We start from the raw sequence: 13,203 nt of genomic DNA, 5'->3' as shown, positions 1-13,203 counted from the left end.
TTTAAAGCAGGGCTTGACAAATTTGCTTGGAATCTAGGAGCCAGCTAAAAAAGTTAGGAGCCAGGAACGCGCCCCGTCCTGCCGAGCTTGTGCACAGAAGTGAACACATACGTGAGTAGCGCCCGCATATGAAAGTGGTGTTCAAACCACACTTTAGTCTTGTGACCACTTGGGAGCTGTGCTAAGGACCACCCAAGCCAGTATGGCTGGGTGGGCACAGTGATGTGAGCTGTGTGTTCAGGGTCCCACGGCCATCTTAATTGGCTGGTATGACCAGAAGTAGTTCTAGAGGCTCAATTTCCTTTTACCTTCATGCATTCTATCGCGATACATCGATGTGCACGAGATCCTCAGCTTTCTGGGGACTCTCTCTCATTGGCTGAGACAGCAGCAGGAACCATTGAGCTAATAAAGGAGAGGGGGTAGGGCCGAGCCACGGCTCTGTGTCTGGATGATGGCGCTGTGCCTGAAAGGACACGCAGAGCAGCAGCTTAAAAAGCAAGCCTCCTTGGGTGCTGTGGGGGCACTTGACGGAAGGGAGGGGCCAGGAGTGCTGGTAAGGGACCTGAGTATAGGAGTATCAGGGCTGCTCTATGCAAAACCCATGCACAGGGCAGGTACACATACAATGTATGTTATTCAAATAAAAAAAACTTGCCTTTAACCACTTCCCGCCGGGAGGGCATACATGGACGTCCTCCCGTTTCAGTGGTTATACTGGGCTGATGCCTGCACCTAGAGGCATCAACCCGGTATCGTTCTCTTCAGCTGGAAATCCCCTTCACTGTAAGAACAATCCTAGCAGCAGTTCAGCTGCTTGATTGTTCTTACAGACGGCGAGAGGGGATGTCCCGCCGGTGTTCCTCCCGTCTCACCTGTTTGATCCGTGAGCCAGAGAAGGAATCCATCGGCGGCGGAAGTTGACCATAGAGATTTCCAGGGAACAGATGGTCCCCAGTCATCTCTGACTCTCGGAGGTCCGGGAGCGACATTATGACGTCACGCCCGGCCTGGCAGTTGTAAATGCTGCCATGTACTCAGCTGGAAAGCTGAGACAGTCCTGGTTTGATTTTTGATTTTGGTCTTTCCAGCCTGGAGAAGAGATGACCTGTCATGCACTATTCCTATTACAAGGGATGTTTACATTGCTTGTAATAGGAATAAACGTGATCACAAATTTTTTTTAGAGTGAAAGTGTCAAAATCCTAAAATTTCAATGAAATAAACAAAAATAAATTTTTTAAAGCGCCCCTGTCCCCGCAATCACGCACGCAGAAGCGAACGCATACATACGTCGCGCCCACACATGTTAACGGCATTCAATTCGCACTTGATGTATCTGCGAACGTTAGAGCGAGAGCAATAATTGTATACCAAGACCTCTTTTAACTCCAAAACATGTAACCTTTACAAAAAATTTCAAGCGTTGCCTATGGAGACTTAATACTGAAGTCTAGTGCCATTACACGAGCGAGCACAATTTTCAAGCATGACATGTTTGGTATCTATTTACTCTGTGTAACATCTTTCACATTATAGAAAAAAATTGGGCTAACTTAAGTGTTCTGTTTTTTTTTAATTATTATTTATTTATTTAATCCATGAAACTTTTTTTTTTTTTAAACACGTTTTTTAAAAATTGATGCACAAATACCATGTGACATAAAAAGTTGCCATGACCACCATTTTATTCCCTAGGGCAGGGATAAGCAATTGGCAGACCTCCAGCTGTTGCAATACTACAAGTCCCATCATGCCTCTGCCTCTGGGTGTCATGCTTGTAGCTGTCAGTCTGGCTATGCCTCATGGGACTTGAAGTTCTGCAACAGCTGGAGGTCCGCTAATTGCATATCCCTGCCCTAGGGTCTCCGCTAAAAAAAATGTATAATGTTTGGAGGTTCTGAATATTTTTCTACCAAAAAACAATGATTTTTACATGTAGTAGCAAAGTGCCAGAATTGGCCTGGATGGGAAGTTGTTAATATCACTTTCATACTTCAACTGACTTTTTTAATATTCAGTTTTTTAAATATTTGAAATAGTTTAGAAAAACTTTTCACATATATGTCAAATTCAGAAATGCATGTCACATAACCTGGTAACATTGGTACAACATTTTAAAACTAATATACCTGCTGTAATTTAAATAAGTTCACCTTTGGGAACATGTTGCATGTTTCCCCGGATTTTAGGGTGGAGCATGTAACATGTTCCCAGTGCTGCAGCTGCCCCACCTATTCTTTTCATAGAATACTGTTGCATTTATGACCACCTTTGTTTGTAAAAATTGCAAAAAGATTGGTCAGCAATGGTTTTTATACACCCCCCCCCCCCTCCTTTCAGCGGGAGTTCAACCAATTCTTTTTTTTTTTTTTTTTTTTTTTTTTTTTCCCCCTTAGCTTCCTGCTCGTTTTGTCTAGGGGAATCGGCTAGTTGTTTTAAAATATGATCCGTACTTACCCGTTTTCGAGATGCATCTTCTTCCGTCGCTTCCGGGTATGGGTCTTCGGGAGCGGGCGTTCCTTCTTGATTGACAGTCTTCCGAGAGGCTTCCGACGGTCGCATCCATCGCGTCACTCGTAGCCGAAAGAAGCCGAACGTCGGTGCGGCTCTATACTGCGCCTGTGCACCGACGTTCGGCTTCTTTCGGAAAATCGTGACGCGATGGATGCGACCGTCGGAAGCCTCTCGGAAGACTGTCAATCAAGAAGGAACGCCCATTTCCGCAGCCCATACCCGGAAGCGACGGAGAGGATGCATCTCGGGTAAACGGGTAAGTACTGCTCATATTTTAAAACAAATAGCCGATTCCCCTAGACAAAACGAGCAGGAATCTAAGGGTGAACCCCCGCTTTAAAGCATTTAGGATGCAAGATGGAAAAATAGAATTAAACACAATATATCCACCTAATGATCCCAGTATTGAAGACCTATGAATAAAGTTGTAATCCTAACCTTTGCGTACAAAACCATTTCAGTCCTTGGAATGTCATCATTTAAGTTCTATACTGTGACATTTTGCACTATTGAAAGCCTCCAGTTCTTTGAACGGTGTAGCTACTTTGCACTCTGAACATCAGAACTTCCAACAAAGATTCAGTGAGGATCTGACTGGAGGGAACAGAAGACATTTGACTTTATCCTGATGTTTATGAACCTACTCTATACATCTCTAAATGTATTTAGCAATAGTGGTAGAACCACCCTGTCTAATGGCCTTGTATTAGATCACCATGCAGAGCAACCATCAGACCTAATGGCAGTAAAGAGATGGGTGCCTGTATAATAAAGGCACTCATGCCATCTATAAAGTTCAAGTCCAGGGAAAATATAAAATCTGTATTGTGCAGTCTCCTTAGTCCCTGAATATGGTTATGTGGTCCCAGGGATGGGGCATTGTCCTGCCCCATCCTTTCTTCCTCTTTGCCGCCTCTTCTTCTCGTCTCCTTTTTTCTCCATTTTCGTTTCACTCTTCTATCCTAAGGCCTTTTGCTTGTATCCAAGGCCCTTTGTTTTTCCCTTATTTGTGTTCTCTCGCCACAAAAAAATCCAGTATACAAGACATAAGCTTACACTGAAATTATGTAAAGCCTGAAATGACTCTATATTAGTTATCTTCTATCATTTTTAAATTTATGAAAAAAATTATTATACTACTTTTGTTAGTCAGCGGTGTTCTAACTTCTTAATACTGAAACTGGTTCCTATTCATTGTGTACATCTGGCTATAGTGCCCTGAAAGAGCCTCTTCTTTTGCTCCAGTGTAAAAGCCCGAGTGGTTTCACACTGGAGCGGTGCGCTGGCAGGATGCTCCAAAAAATTCCTGCCAGCCGCATCTTTGAGGTGCTATAGTAGCAGTGTATACAACGTTCCTACGGTGCCCCTGCCCATTGAAATGAAGGGGCAGCGGTTCTTTGCGGGTGGTTTTAACCCCTTTTTTGGCCGCTAGCGGGGTTAAAAGTGCCCCGCTAGCGGCCGAATAGCGCCACGAAAACTACGGTAAAACGACACTAAAAATAGCCGCGCTGTACTGCCGACAGAGCAATGTCTCAGTGTGAAAGTAACCTAATAATTGGCCCCTCGGTCTATGCCATTTGAGATGGCCATCCCAGCTATGCAATATCTTGTAACCACAATCTGTACATATGTTTATACTCTTTTTTTATTATTATTGCAAACTTTAATAAAAACACTGAAGAAGAAAAAACTTTTTCTTACCCTATGTTTCTGTGAAGAAATTTCCTGGTGATCCTGCTGTTTCCCTGCTGCTAGTTACGTTGCCATTTCCACAACCCTATTCAGCAGTAATGCAAATGGCTGATCTCCCCCCCACCCCCACACAAGTGTTGTGGGGATCCGGAAGCTTTTCCACTTCATTAGAATTCATATCCAATTCTCTGGTAATTTGCATCCCCTTACTGAATATGTGCTAGAATTACGCCTCAGCAGAAAGCATTCTCGGAGCCCAGGCATAGTTACAGTGCATGTACAATGAATATCCAAGCTGCCACTCACCTGGAGTTGGGGGAATTGTGCAATAACATAAGTTGGGGATGATATCTTAGATTCAGGTTCACGTTAAAGTTTTGCAAATGGCTAAATCCACATTAGGTATCTTATCTGCCAAAAGATTTGTAATTCTGTCTAGGATGCTGTGCAATTCAAGTATACAGTCATTTAAAAATTGGGGAATATTTCCACCTCATCCCACAATGCTGTAGTTCCCAACGATCCCTTTGCACACTTCATCTGCCACCGTGTGATGCAGTGTGGGTCTGCCTTTGCTCCACTCAACCAAGAAGGCACAATTTACATACCAAATTAACTTTGTAGACAACTTATAAAGGATAAGGCTTCATGCGTAATGTGCCGTGATCATGACTCCTGTGCACATGAGCAAGAGTAATGCCATTGTGACACGGCTGTTCAAAATGGCTGGAACGTGCAAACCCAGAAAGGAAGATTGGGTAAAGATTTTTGTTTGTGTGGTGTTTTGTTTTAAAAAAAAAAAAAAAAGGTTTTCAACCGCTAAACTGTGCAAATGTACAAATCTCTCCAGCGAGCAAATACATGTTGACAGCTGGTGCCCGTGGCTGTTAAAATACCCAAACAGTGACTACAGTTGATTCGCTGCAGTCACTGCTCAGCTTACAGTTTTCTGCCCGGCTCCTTCAATCTCCAGATCAAAGTTTATCGAGCTGGGTGGTGCCGGCAGAGCCACAAATAGAATTTTGTCTGCGTTAGCCAGAAATGCCTAAAATTTGATCCACATCTGCCCAGCTTAAAGCCAGCCATAGACTGTTCGACCAGTCGAGATTCAAACCATGTATGGGCAGGCTGATTGTACGAAAGTTGATCTACTTTGGTACAATCAGCATGTCAGATTTTTCTACTACTTTTTTTTTATATATATATATATATATATATATATATATATATATATATATATATATATATATATATATATATATATATATATATATATATATATATATATAGCTGCTAGCAGTAACCATTATGTTTTGCTGGCTGGGAATGCTCCCTGGGCCCCACCACTGACGGAATACAATTCTAACTGTTAATGTGGACATTTAGTGATTTTCTTTGCTGCCATCCATAGTGGAAGGAAATACAATTGTATGGTCTCCGGCCAGCCTAAGATTGACGACTAGGAAGTAAGTATGATAGTTTTAATGCCCAGGAGATGAGAGGAGGTTGAGAAACTCTGGGCCAGGAAAGAAAGTTTATCTCGGAGCATGTAGGGTTCTTTTACTGAGGCAGGCCCTTGGAAATATGGGATTAGGTAACTACACCACACTGGGGTACATCTGTGAATTCTGCCACCCAGCAAACAAGAACATGGAGGTAGATTTACTTAACAAGGCTACAGCTTGAGTTATAAATCCCCCCCCCCCTGCTGAAGTACAACTGCGACAGAAAAGATCCTTGACCACTTCTGTCTCAGACCTTTGCAAATCTGTCATAGTTGGCTGCCGTAAATTAGACACAGTGTGCAAATATGTAGGAAAACTCTTGCATAGACTTTGCAAAATGAAGGGTAGCCTGATCTATGTCTGGTTGCGTTATTAATTTGCTTGATAAATGTGCCCCACGGTAGACTTTGTGAAAATCTATCTTGGTTTTTAATTATGCAACTCTGAAATTGACACTAGGTATGATAATCAATATAGCTTAGTGATTTGAGCCTTTTAGGATTGCGAGTATTCAGTACCCACACCTTTTTCACATGGTAAGATTGGTGTATAAAGCTTCTTCTAATGACTACTTTGGATGTTTGGTTTTTCATTCTTACAAGTAGGTCGGCAATGACCTATTTATTTTAGTATAGGGTTTCCTATAGTGAAATGTGTTGCTTCTGGTACTAGCAGGGGCAGCAAGCTTTTAATCGCACGATACTGAGCTATTAATACTGTAGTGTTAAGTCTTAAAATAAAATTTGATATGCTTAATCATAAATATTTATTTGTATACCGTAGATCAGCCACTAAAAAGTGCTCTCAATATCTTTTTTGTTATGCAAATCATGTTCCTCCATTGTAAAAATTCTAATTTAAGAGAGTTGCTGTGCCCCCTCATTGCTGGGCCGTCTCATCGGCTCACTGAGACTACCATCAATCAAATCAGCTGGCGGATCCAGACTTGGAAGTCAGGATGACGCACTGCCTCGAATGATGGCAGTGACATCAGCGGACTTCAGACCTCTCCGCTGAAAACGGGTCACAGGAGTGCAAAATGAATTGCACTCCTGTGACCCTTAGGAGAAGCCCAGCCTAAAATGCTTAGGCTGGACTTCTCCTTTTAAACTGCATAATAGCATTTTTAAATACACTTGGCCTACAATCCATCATGAAATTGCCTGTTTTGTATCCTTCAAATTGTTTACATAGAGATGGTGCTGTCAGTTGAGCTGACTTGGTAAGGTTGGGATCAATTTACAGACTTTACCTTTCTTGTTTTTTTTTTCACGAGCCTTGTATTTGAGATTACCATCAGTGTTGGGCTTTCTCGAAGAGCCGCTGGGGATCAGGATTTGTGTGTGTCTGCCTTTTTATTTTCAGACAAAATATTTTTCACATAATGCTGTCCTGGAGTTTTTTTATTTTTTTGCATTTAAATTTTGCTGCAAATTATTTAATTTTTTTATTGTAAACTTTGCCAAAATTGCTTATGCTCATAATTATATGCAAACTATTGTCTTGACTCCTGGTTTACAGTCATACCTATGGAGGTTGAGGATTATAGAGTGTTCCCCTAATTTAATGAGAAACAATGTTTACTTTGAATACCCAATCGCCTGGAAGGTAAAAAAATATTTCAGTTTGCATATTTGGATGATTAAAATGGAAAGAGCTTACCTTTTTAAGCAATAATCAAAGAGATGGTTTACATTGCAGTGAATATATTCTGCTTCATTTGTATAAGTTGAGTTAGCCTTTAACTACAGATTCTGGGGCAGATCCACATACATCTGCGCCGGGCGCAGCGTATGTCAGATACGTTACGCCGCTGTAACTTACTTTGAGTTGGTTTGAATCCTCAACGAATTTGCGCCGTAAGTTACGGCGGCGTAGTGTATCTCTTGCGGCATAAGGGCGCGGAATTCAAATTGGGCGGGTAGGGGGCGTGTTTCATTTAAATGAAGCGCGTCCCCGTGCCGAACGAACTGCGCATGCGCCGTCCCTAAAATTTCCCGGTGTGCATTGCTCTAAATGACGTCATTGGTTTTGACATGGACGTAAATTGCATCCAGCCCCATTCACGGACGACTTACGCAAACGACGTAAAATTTTTTATTATACGCGGGAACGACAGCCATACTTAACATTGAGTACGCCACCATATAGCAGCTTTAACTATACACCGGAAAAAGCCACACGGAAACTACGTAAAAAAAATGCGACGGCCGCTCGTACGTTTGTGGATCGTTGGAAATAGCTAATTTGCATACTCGACGCGGATTACGACGGGAACGCCACCTAGCGGACGCCGAAATATTGCATCTAAGATCCGACGGCGTACGAAGACGTACGCCTGTCGGATCTAGCCGAGATGCCGTCGTATCTTGTTTTGAGGATTCAAAACAAAGATACGACGCGCAAAATTTGAAATTGATACGCCGGCGTAATTTCTTTGAGGATCTGCCCCTCTGTGTCCTGGAAATAGACATAGTGCCAATGGCCAGAGTTGAGAAATACTACAAAAAATTGAAGTAAAAACTAAACACCAGAAAATGTATGGTTGTCCATTGTGATCAAATAGATGTCTTTAGCGAATAAATAGTGGTCACTTGGGTAACAACTTGTTACTATTTTCTGACCCAGAATGTGTTTGACAGTACCAAATAACAGAGTACTTTGATTTAAAGGAGTGTAAACAACTATAGATTGTTGTCTAAGGCCGCGTACAGACGAGCATACATGTACAATGAAACAGGTCCGCCGGACCGTTTTCACCGTACATGTCTGCCCGGGGATTTCTGTATGGTGGCTGTACTCACCATCATACAGAAATCGGCCCTGCCAGTTCAATGCTTCCACGCATGCGTCGAAGTCATTCGACGCATGCGAGGGATGGCGGGCGCTCGGACATGTACGGTAGGTCTGTACAGATCACCGAACATGTCCGAGCGGGCAGGATTTCAGCGGGCTGTTTTAAAACAAGTCCAGAAATATTTGCCCGCTGGAAAAAGGCCCGGCGGGCAAATGTATGCTGGAATCCTGCCCGCTCGGGCCTACACACGACCGAACATGTCTGCTGAAACTGGTCCACGGACCAGTTTCAGCAGACATGTTCAGTCGTGTGTACGGGGCCTTAGAAGGAGCAAAAACCTGTTAGTTCGAAAGACAGAGGCTCACATAGGATTGTATAGTGTGGCGTGTCTTGAAACAGCCGGGTCATCCTATTGAGTGAACATTCAATTTTTTTTATTTCACCAAAGACTCGTTGCAATATTCTCCACTCGCGTACTAGGAAGTTTGCATGTCCTACTCAACAGTCCTCACAATCTCACCAAATGCAAGTTGGGTTTCTGAATACTTCTACATCAATCACTATTATTTTATTAATTTGTTCTACATACATAGTACACTAAGAGGGCTTTCCCCTTTATTCTTTTGAGTTATACCTTGGGTTGTTCTCTGGGCCTTTATCTCGCTCCCTTGGTTGTATTCCACTTGAACCCTGAGGACCACTGTACAAGACTGTTGTTTTTTTTTAGTACTGTCATATACACTCAGGAGCTGGGAGATATAAATTATCCGCATGGAGACAGGCAGTTGACAGAGCAGTAACTATTACACTTCCAGGGGGGCTCTAAGCTCCAAAGTCTCCCTTTTTAGACAGCCAAATAGATGCCAAAAATGTATGCCTATTTCATAGTGAACAGATCGGACTTTTCAAGTCAGCAACTGTATTTATAATGACTAAAAGTAGTGGTGTGTGTGTGTAAATTATATTTTAAAAGGTTTATATTCAAAAATGTAACCTTTTTTATGAGATATCTGAAATGTTTTACTTCTGAAAAGGCTAGTTGCCTGACATTCATGCTAAACTTTAAAACTCTCTTTAGTTATGACCTAGAACAAGTATGCGGATCAGTAGACAGAAGTTGTAATCTTCTGCTTCTATTTGTTCTGGTCAATAAATCAAATTATTGAAGCAGTAAGACCAGCATAATAGCCAGATTACTAGCATCTTCAGTAGTGGCAACTGTCATGCTTCTCTCATGCTAGGTTTGTATATATAATTTAGTATAATATCAATTTCACTTCCATTAATATATATTTTGTTTTTGTCTTGTAGATGATTCACAAGGTGCTTCATCCCAAGGACCTCCGACAGATAGTTCTACAGGCCCACCCCAGGGTCCTCCTGGCCCACCTGAAGCTTCTCCAAACCAGCCACACGGCTCATCACAGGGGCCTACAGGTTCAATGCAAGGTCCTCCACACTCTGCACATGGTCCATCTCAAGGTCCTCCACACTCTGCGCATGGTCCATCTCAAGGTCCTCCACACTCTGCGCATGGTCCATCTCAAGGTCCTCCACACTCTGCGCATGGTCCATCACAAGGTCCTCCACACTCTGCGCATGGTCCATCACAAGGTCCTCCACACTCTGCGCATGGTCCATCACAAGGTCCTCCACACTCTGCGCATGGTCCATCACAAGGTCCTCCACACTCTGCACATGGTCCATCACAAGGTCCTCCACACTCTGCGCATGGTCCATCACAAGGTCCTCCACACTCTGCGCATGGTCCATCACAAGGTCCTCCATACTCTTCGCATGGTCCACCTCAAGGTCCTCCACACTCTGCTCAAGGTCCTCCACACTCTGCTCAAGGTCCTCCACACTCTGCGCATGGTCCACCTCAAGGTCCACACTCTGCGCATGGTCCACCTCAAGGTCCACACTCTGCGCATGGTCCACCTCAAGGTCCACACTCTGCGCATGGTCCACCTCAAGGTCCTCCACACTCTGAGCATGGTCCCCCTCAAGGTCCACCACACTCTGAGCATGGTCCACCTCAAGGCCCCCGTCCAGGACCACCTCAAGGACCCCAAACAGGGTCATACCAGGGGCCTCCACATGGAGCACCTGGTCCTGGTTTGCAAAGCCCTTCAACAGGCCTTCTAGGGGCTAGACCTGGATTAATACCACTTCAAAGACCACCTGGAGTTCCCCCACCAAATCACATGCAAAGATTCCCTGGAATGCCACACCGCCAAGTGCCGCCTCATATGGCACACAGAGGTCCTCCTGGGCCGGGTGGTTTTGGAATGCCACCACCTCATGGTATGAGAGGCCCTTATCCACCACAGGGTCCTTTTGGAAGAGGAGGACCAGGTGGCCCTGAAGATCGAGAAGGCAGGCCATTTAGAAACGAAAGACGTGGGTTTAATCCAGAACGTGGTGAAAGGCATGGGTTTAATCAAGAAAGAGGTGACAGACATGGGTTTAACCTTGACCGAAATGATCGGCATATGTTTAATCCTGAGCCAGAGGAGGAATTTGATGTGGAAATGGAGGAGGCACCTGAATTTAACCCTGAGATGGAAGAGGAGGAAGGATTTAATCCTGAGATGAATGAGGAACAAGATTTCAACCCTGACAGACAAAGTTTCAATCCTGATAGGCCAGGTTTCCGTCCTGACAGGCCAGGCTTTAATCCAGAAAGGCCAGGCTTTAATCCAGAAAGGCCAGGTTTTAATCCTGAAAGGCCAGGCTTTAATCCTGAAAGGCCAGGCTTTAATCCTGAAAGGCCAGGCTTCCATCCAGATAGGAATGAAAGGCAAGGCTTTCATCCTGAAAGAGAACGATTCGGAAGAAGGTCTTTTGGAAATCGTAATGAAGATGATCGAGAACACTTCGGTGGCCGCTTTGAAGACCATGAGAGGGGAGTCCGTGGAAGAAGAAGCTGGAGCCGGGGAAGTCCAGAACGTGAAAGACATAGGGAACCTGAAGGGAGGAGCAGGTGGTCTGGGGGACGAGAAAGGGAACCTCGCAAACCTCTTCTAGATTTCCCCGATAATCGTAAACCTGGTATGACCGAAAACCACGAGCCTCCAAGCGCTAAAATTGAACCCAGAGAGCCTGCTCCTGACACCAGCAAGGAAAAACCTAAGCCTGAACCTAAACCTAAATCTGAACCTAAACCTGAACCTAAATCTAAACCTGAACCTAAACCTGAGCCTAAACCTAAACCTGAGCCTAAATCTGAACCTAAACCTGAACCTAAACCTAAACCTGAACCTAAATCTGAACCTTCTGAGAAAAAACCCACTGAAGACAAGAAACCTAAAGCATCATCACCGGCTGAAAAAACAGAAAAATCCTAAGATGCACGTCAACACCTTGTCACTATGAACTTTTGTTGAGTAGAGCTTTGGAGTTGTACATTAAGCTGTAAAATATTTGCTTCTGCTTATTGACCTTGTTATAGTTTCTGAGAACTGTATAATTGGCTTTCCTTCTATTTAAAATGGTTACGAAATACAATGCCATCGTATTAAAAGAACAAATGAGCCTCCCATGGTTTGCTGTAACTTTTTGAATAAGTAATTTAAAAAGATTACAGCTCGTACTTTTTTTTTTTTTGTTCGTTTTTGTTTTTACTGGGGGAAGAAGCACCTTTAAAGTTATGAAAATATTAGAGGTGTTTTTTTAATAAACTCTATTTTCGTAACAAATATTTGTGTGATGTTCTTACAGTCAAGAAGATTGAGTCAAAGAAACCTCCCATACTCTGATAAGCCTGTACATTTATCAATATCTAAAGCCAAAACTTCTTTTTTTTTTTTAAAGGATAAAGTAGGGAAGAGTTAAAACCCCTTTCCATGTTTGGGACACAAAGTATGAGAAAATATCTCGCAAATAAGAAAACGCCACACACTATATAAGGCTGCTTACACAGCGCTCGTATAGTGTGTTATAGTAAGCAGAGCTAGAGAGCTTGAACTAGATTAGGTGCGCAGGTTATTAGTGACAGTGTTTGAGATGGAGCTATGTATACTCTGCATTCAGCGTAGTGTGTGTGTGTGTGTGTGTGTGTGTGTATATATATATATATATATATATATATATATATATATATATCAAATATACTGTCTGTACTGACTGAATGCATCAAATACACTGCCTGTACTGACTGAATATAGAGTTTAATATATTCATATATATATATATATATATATATATTATATTTATTAAACTCTATATTCAGTCAGTACAGGCAGTGTATTTGATGCATTCAGTCAGTACAGACAGTATATTTGATATATATATATATATTATATATATATATATACACACACACACACACACACAGTGCATGCGCAGTGTACACAGTATATAATACAGTGTAGTGTGGCATTATAAAATAAATACCCATCATGTCTGGAAGGCCTCCAAGGAGAGGCAGACACTCGCAGCCCACTAAAAGAGGCAAGCAGCCTCTGAAATAATATTTAACAGGAGGGACCATTCCTGCACTCAACAAGACTAACTGTGAGGGGTTACAGTGTTCTGGCACCCCGACACCTAAGGCCCAACTTTTCAGTATATAGTGTATATATACTGCAGTTCAGAGTATATAGTGCACTCAGTGTAGTGTGTGTGTATGTGTGTATATATATATATATATATATATATGTGTATATATATATATATATATATATATAT

The 13,203-nt window shown here is 42.7% G+C and overlaps 1 protein-coding gene across 1 annotated transcript in view; it reads left to right on the top strand.

Annotated features, from left to right (window-relative positions):
* Positions 1-12,212, top strand: part of SCAF4 (SR-related CTD associated factor 4) — a 129,063-nt gene extending 116,851 nt beyond the window's left edge. Inside the window, 2 exon segments of the mRNA XM_040338868.1 lie at positions 9,823-9,993; positions 10,366-12,212. Of these exon segments, the coding sequence (XP_040194802.1) occupies positions 9,823-9,993; positions 10,366-11,861 (1,667 nt within the window). The 3' untranslated portion in view covers positions 11,862-12,212.
* Positions 12,213-13,203: the final 991 nt, after the last annotated feature.

This window comes from Rana temporaria, chromosome 2, assembly GCF_905171775.1.
Source record: "Rana temporaria chromosome 2, aRanTem1.1, whole genome shotgun sequence".
Classification (NCBI taxonomy): domain Eukaryota; kingdom Metazoa; phylum Chordata; class Amphibia; order Anura; family Ranidae; genus Rana; species Rana temporaria.
The sequence above is the reverse complement of the archived record's forward strand: the minus strand, read 5'-3'. Positions and strand labels throughout refer to the sequence as shown.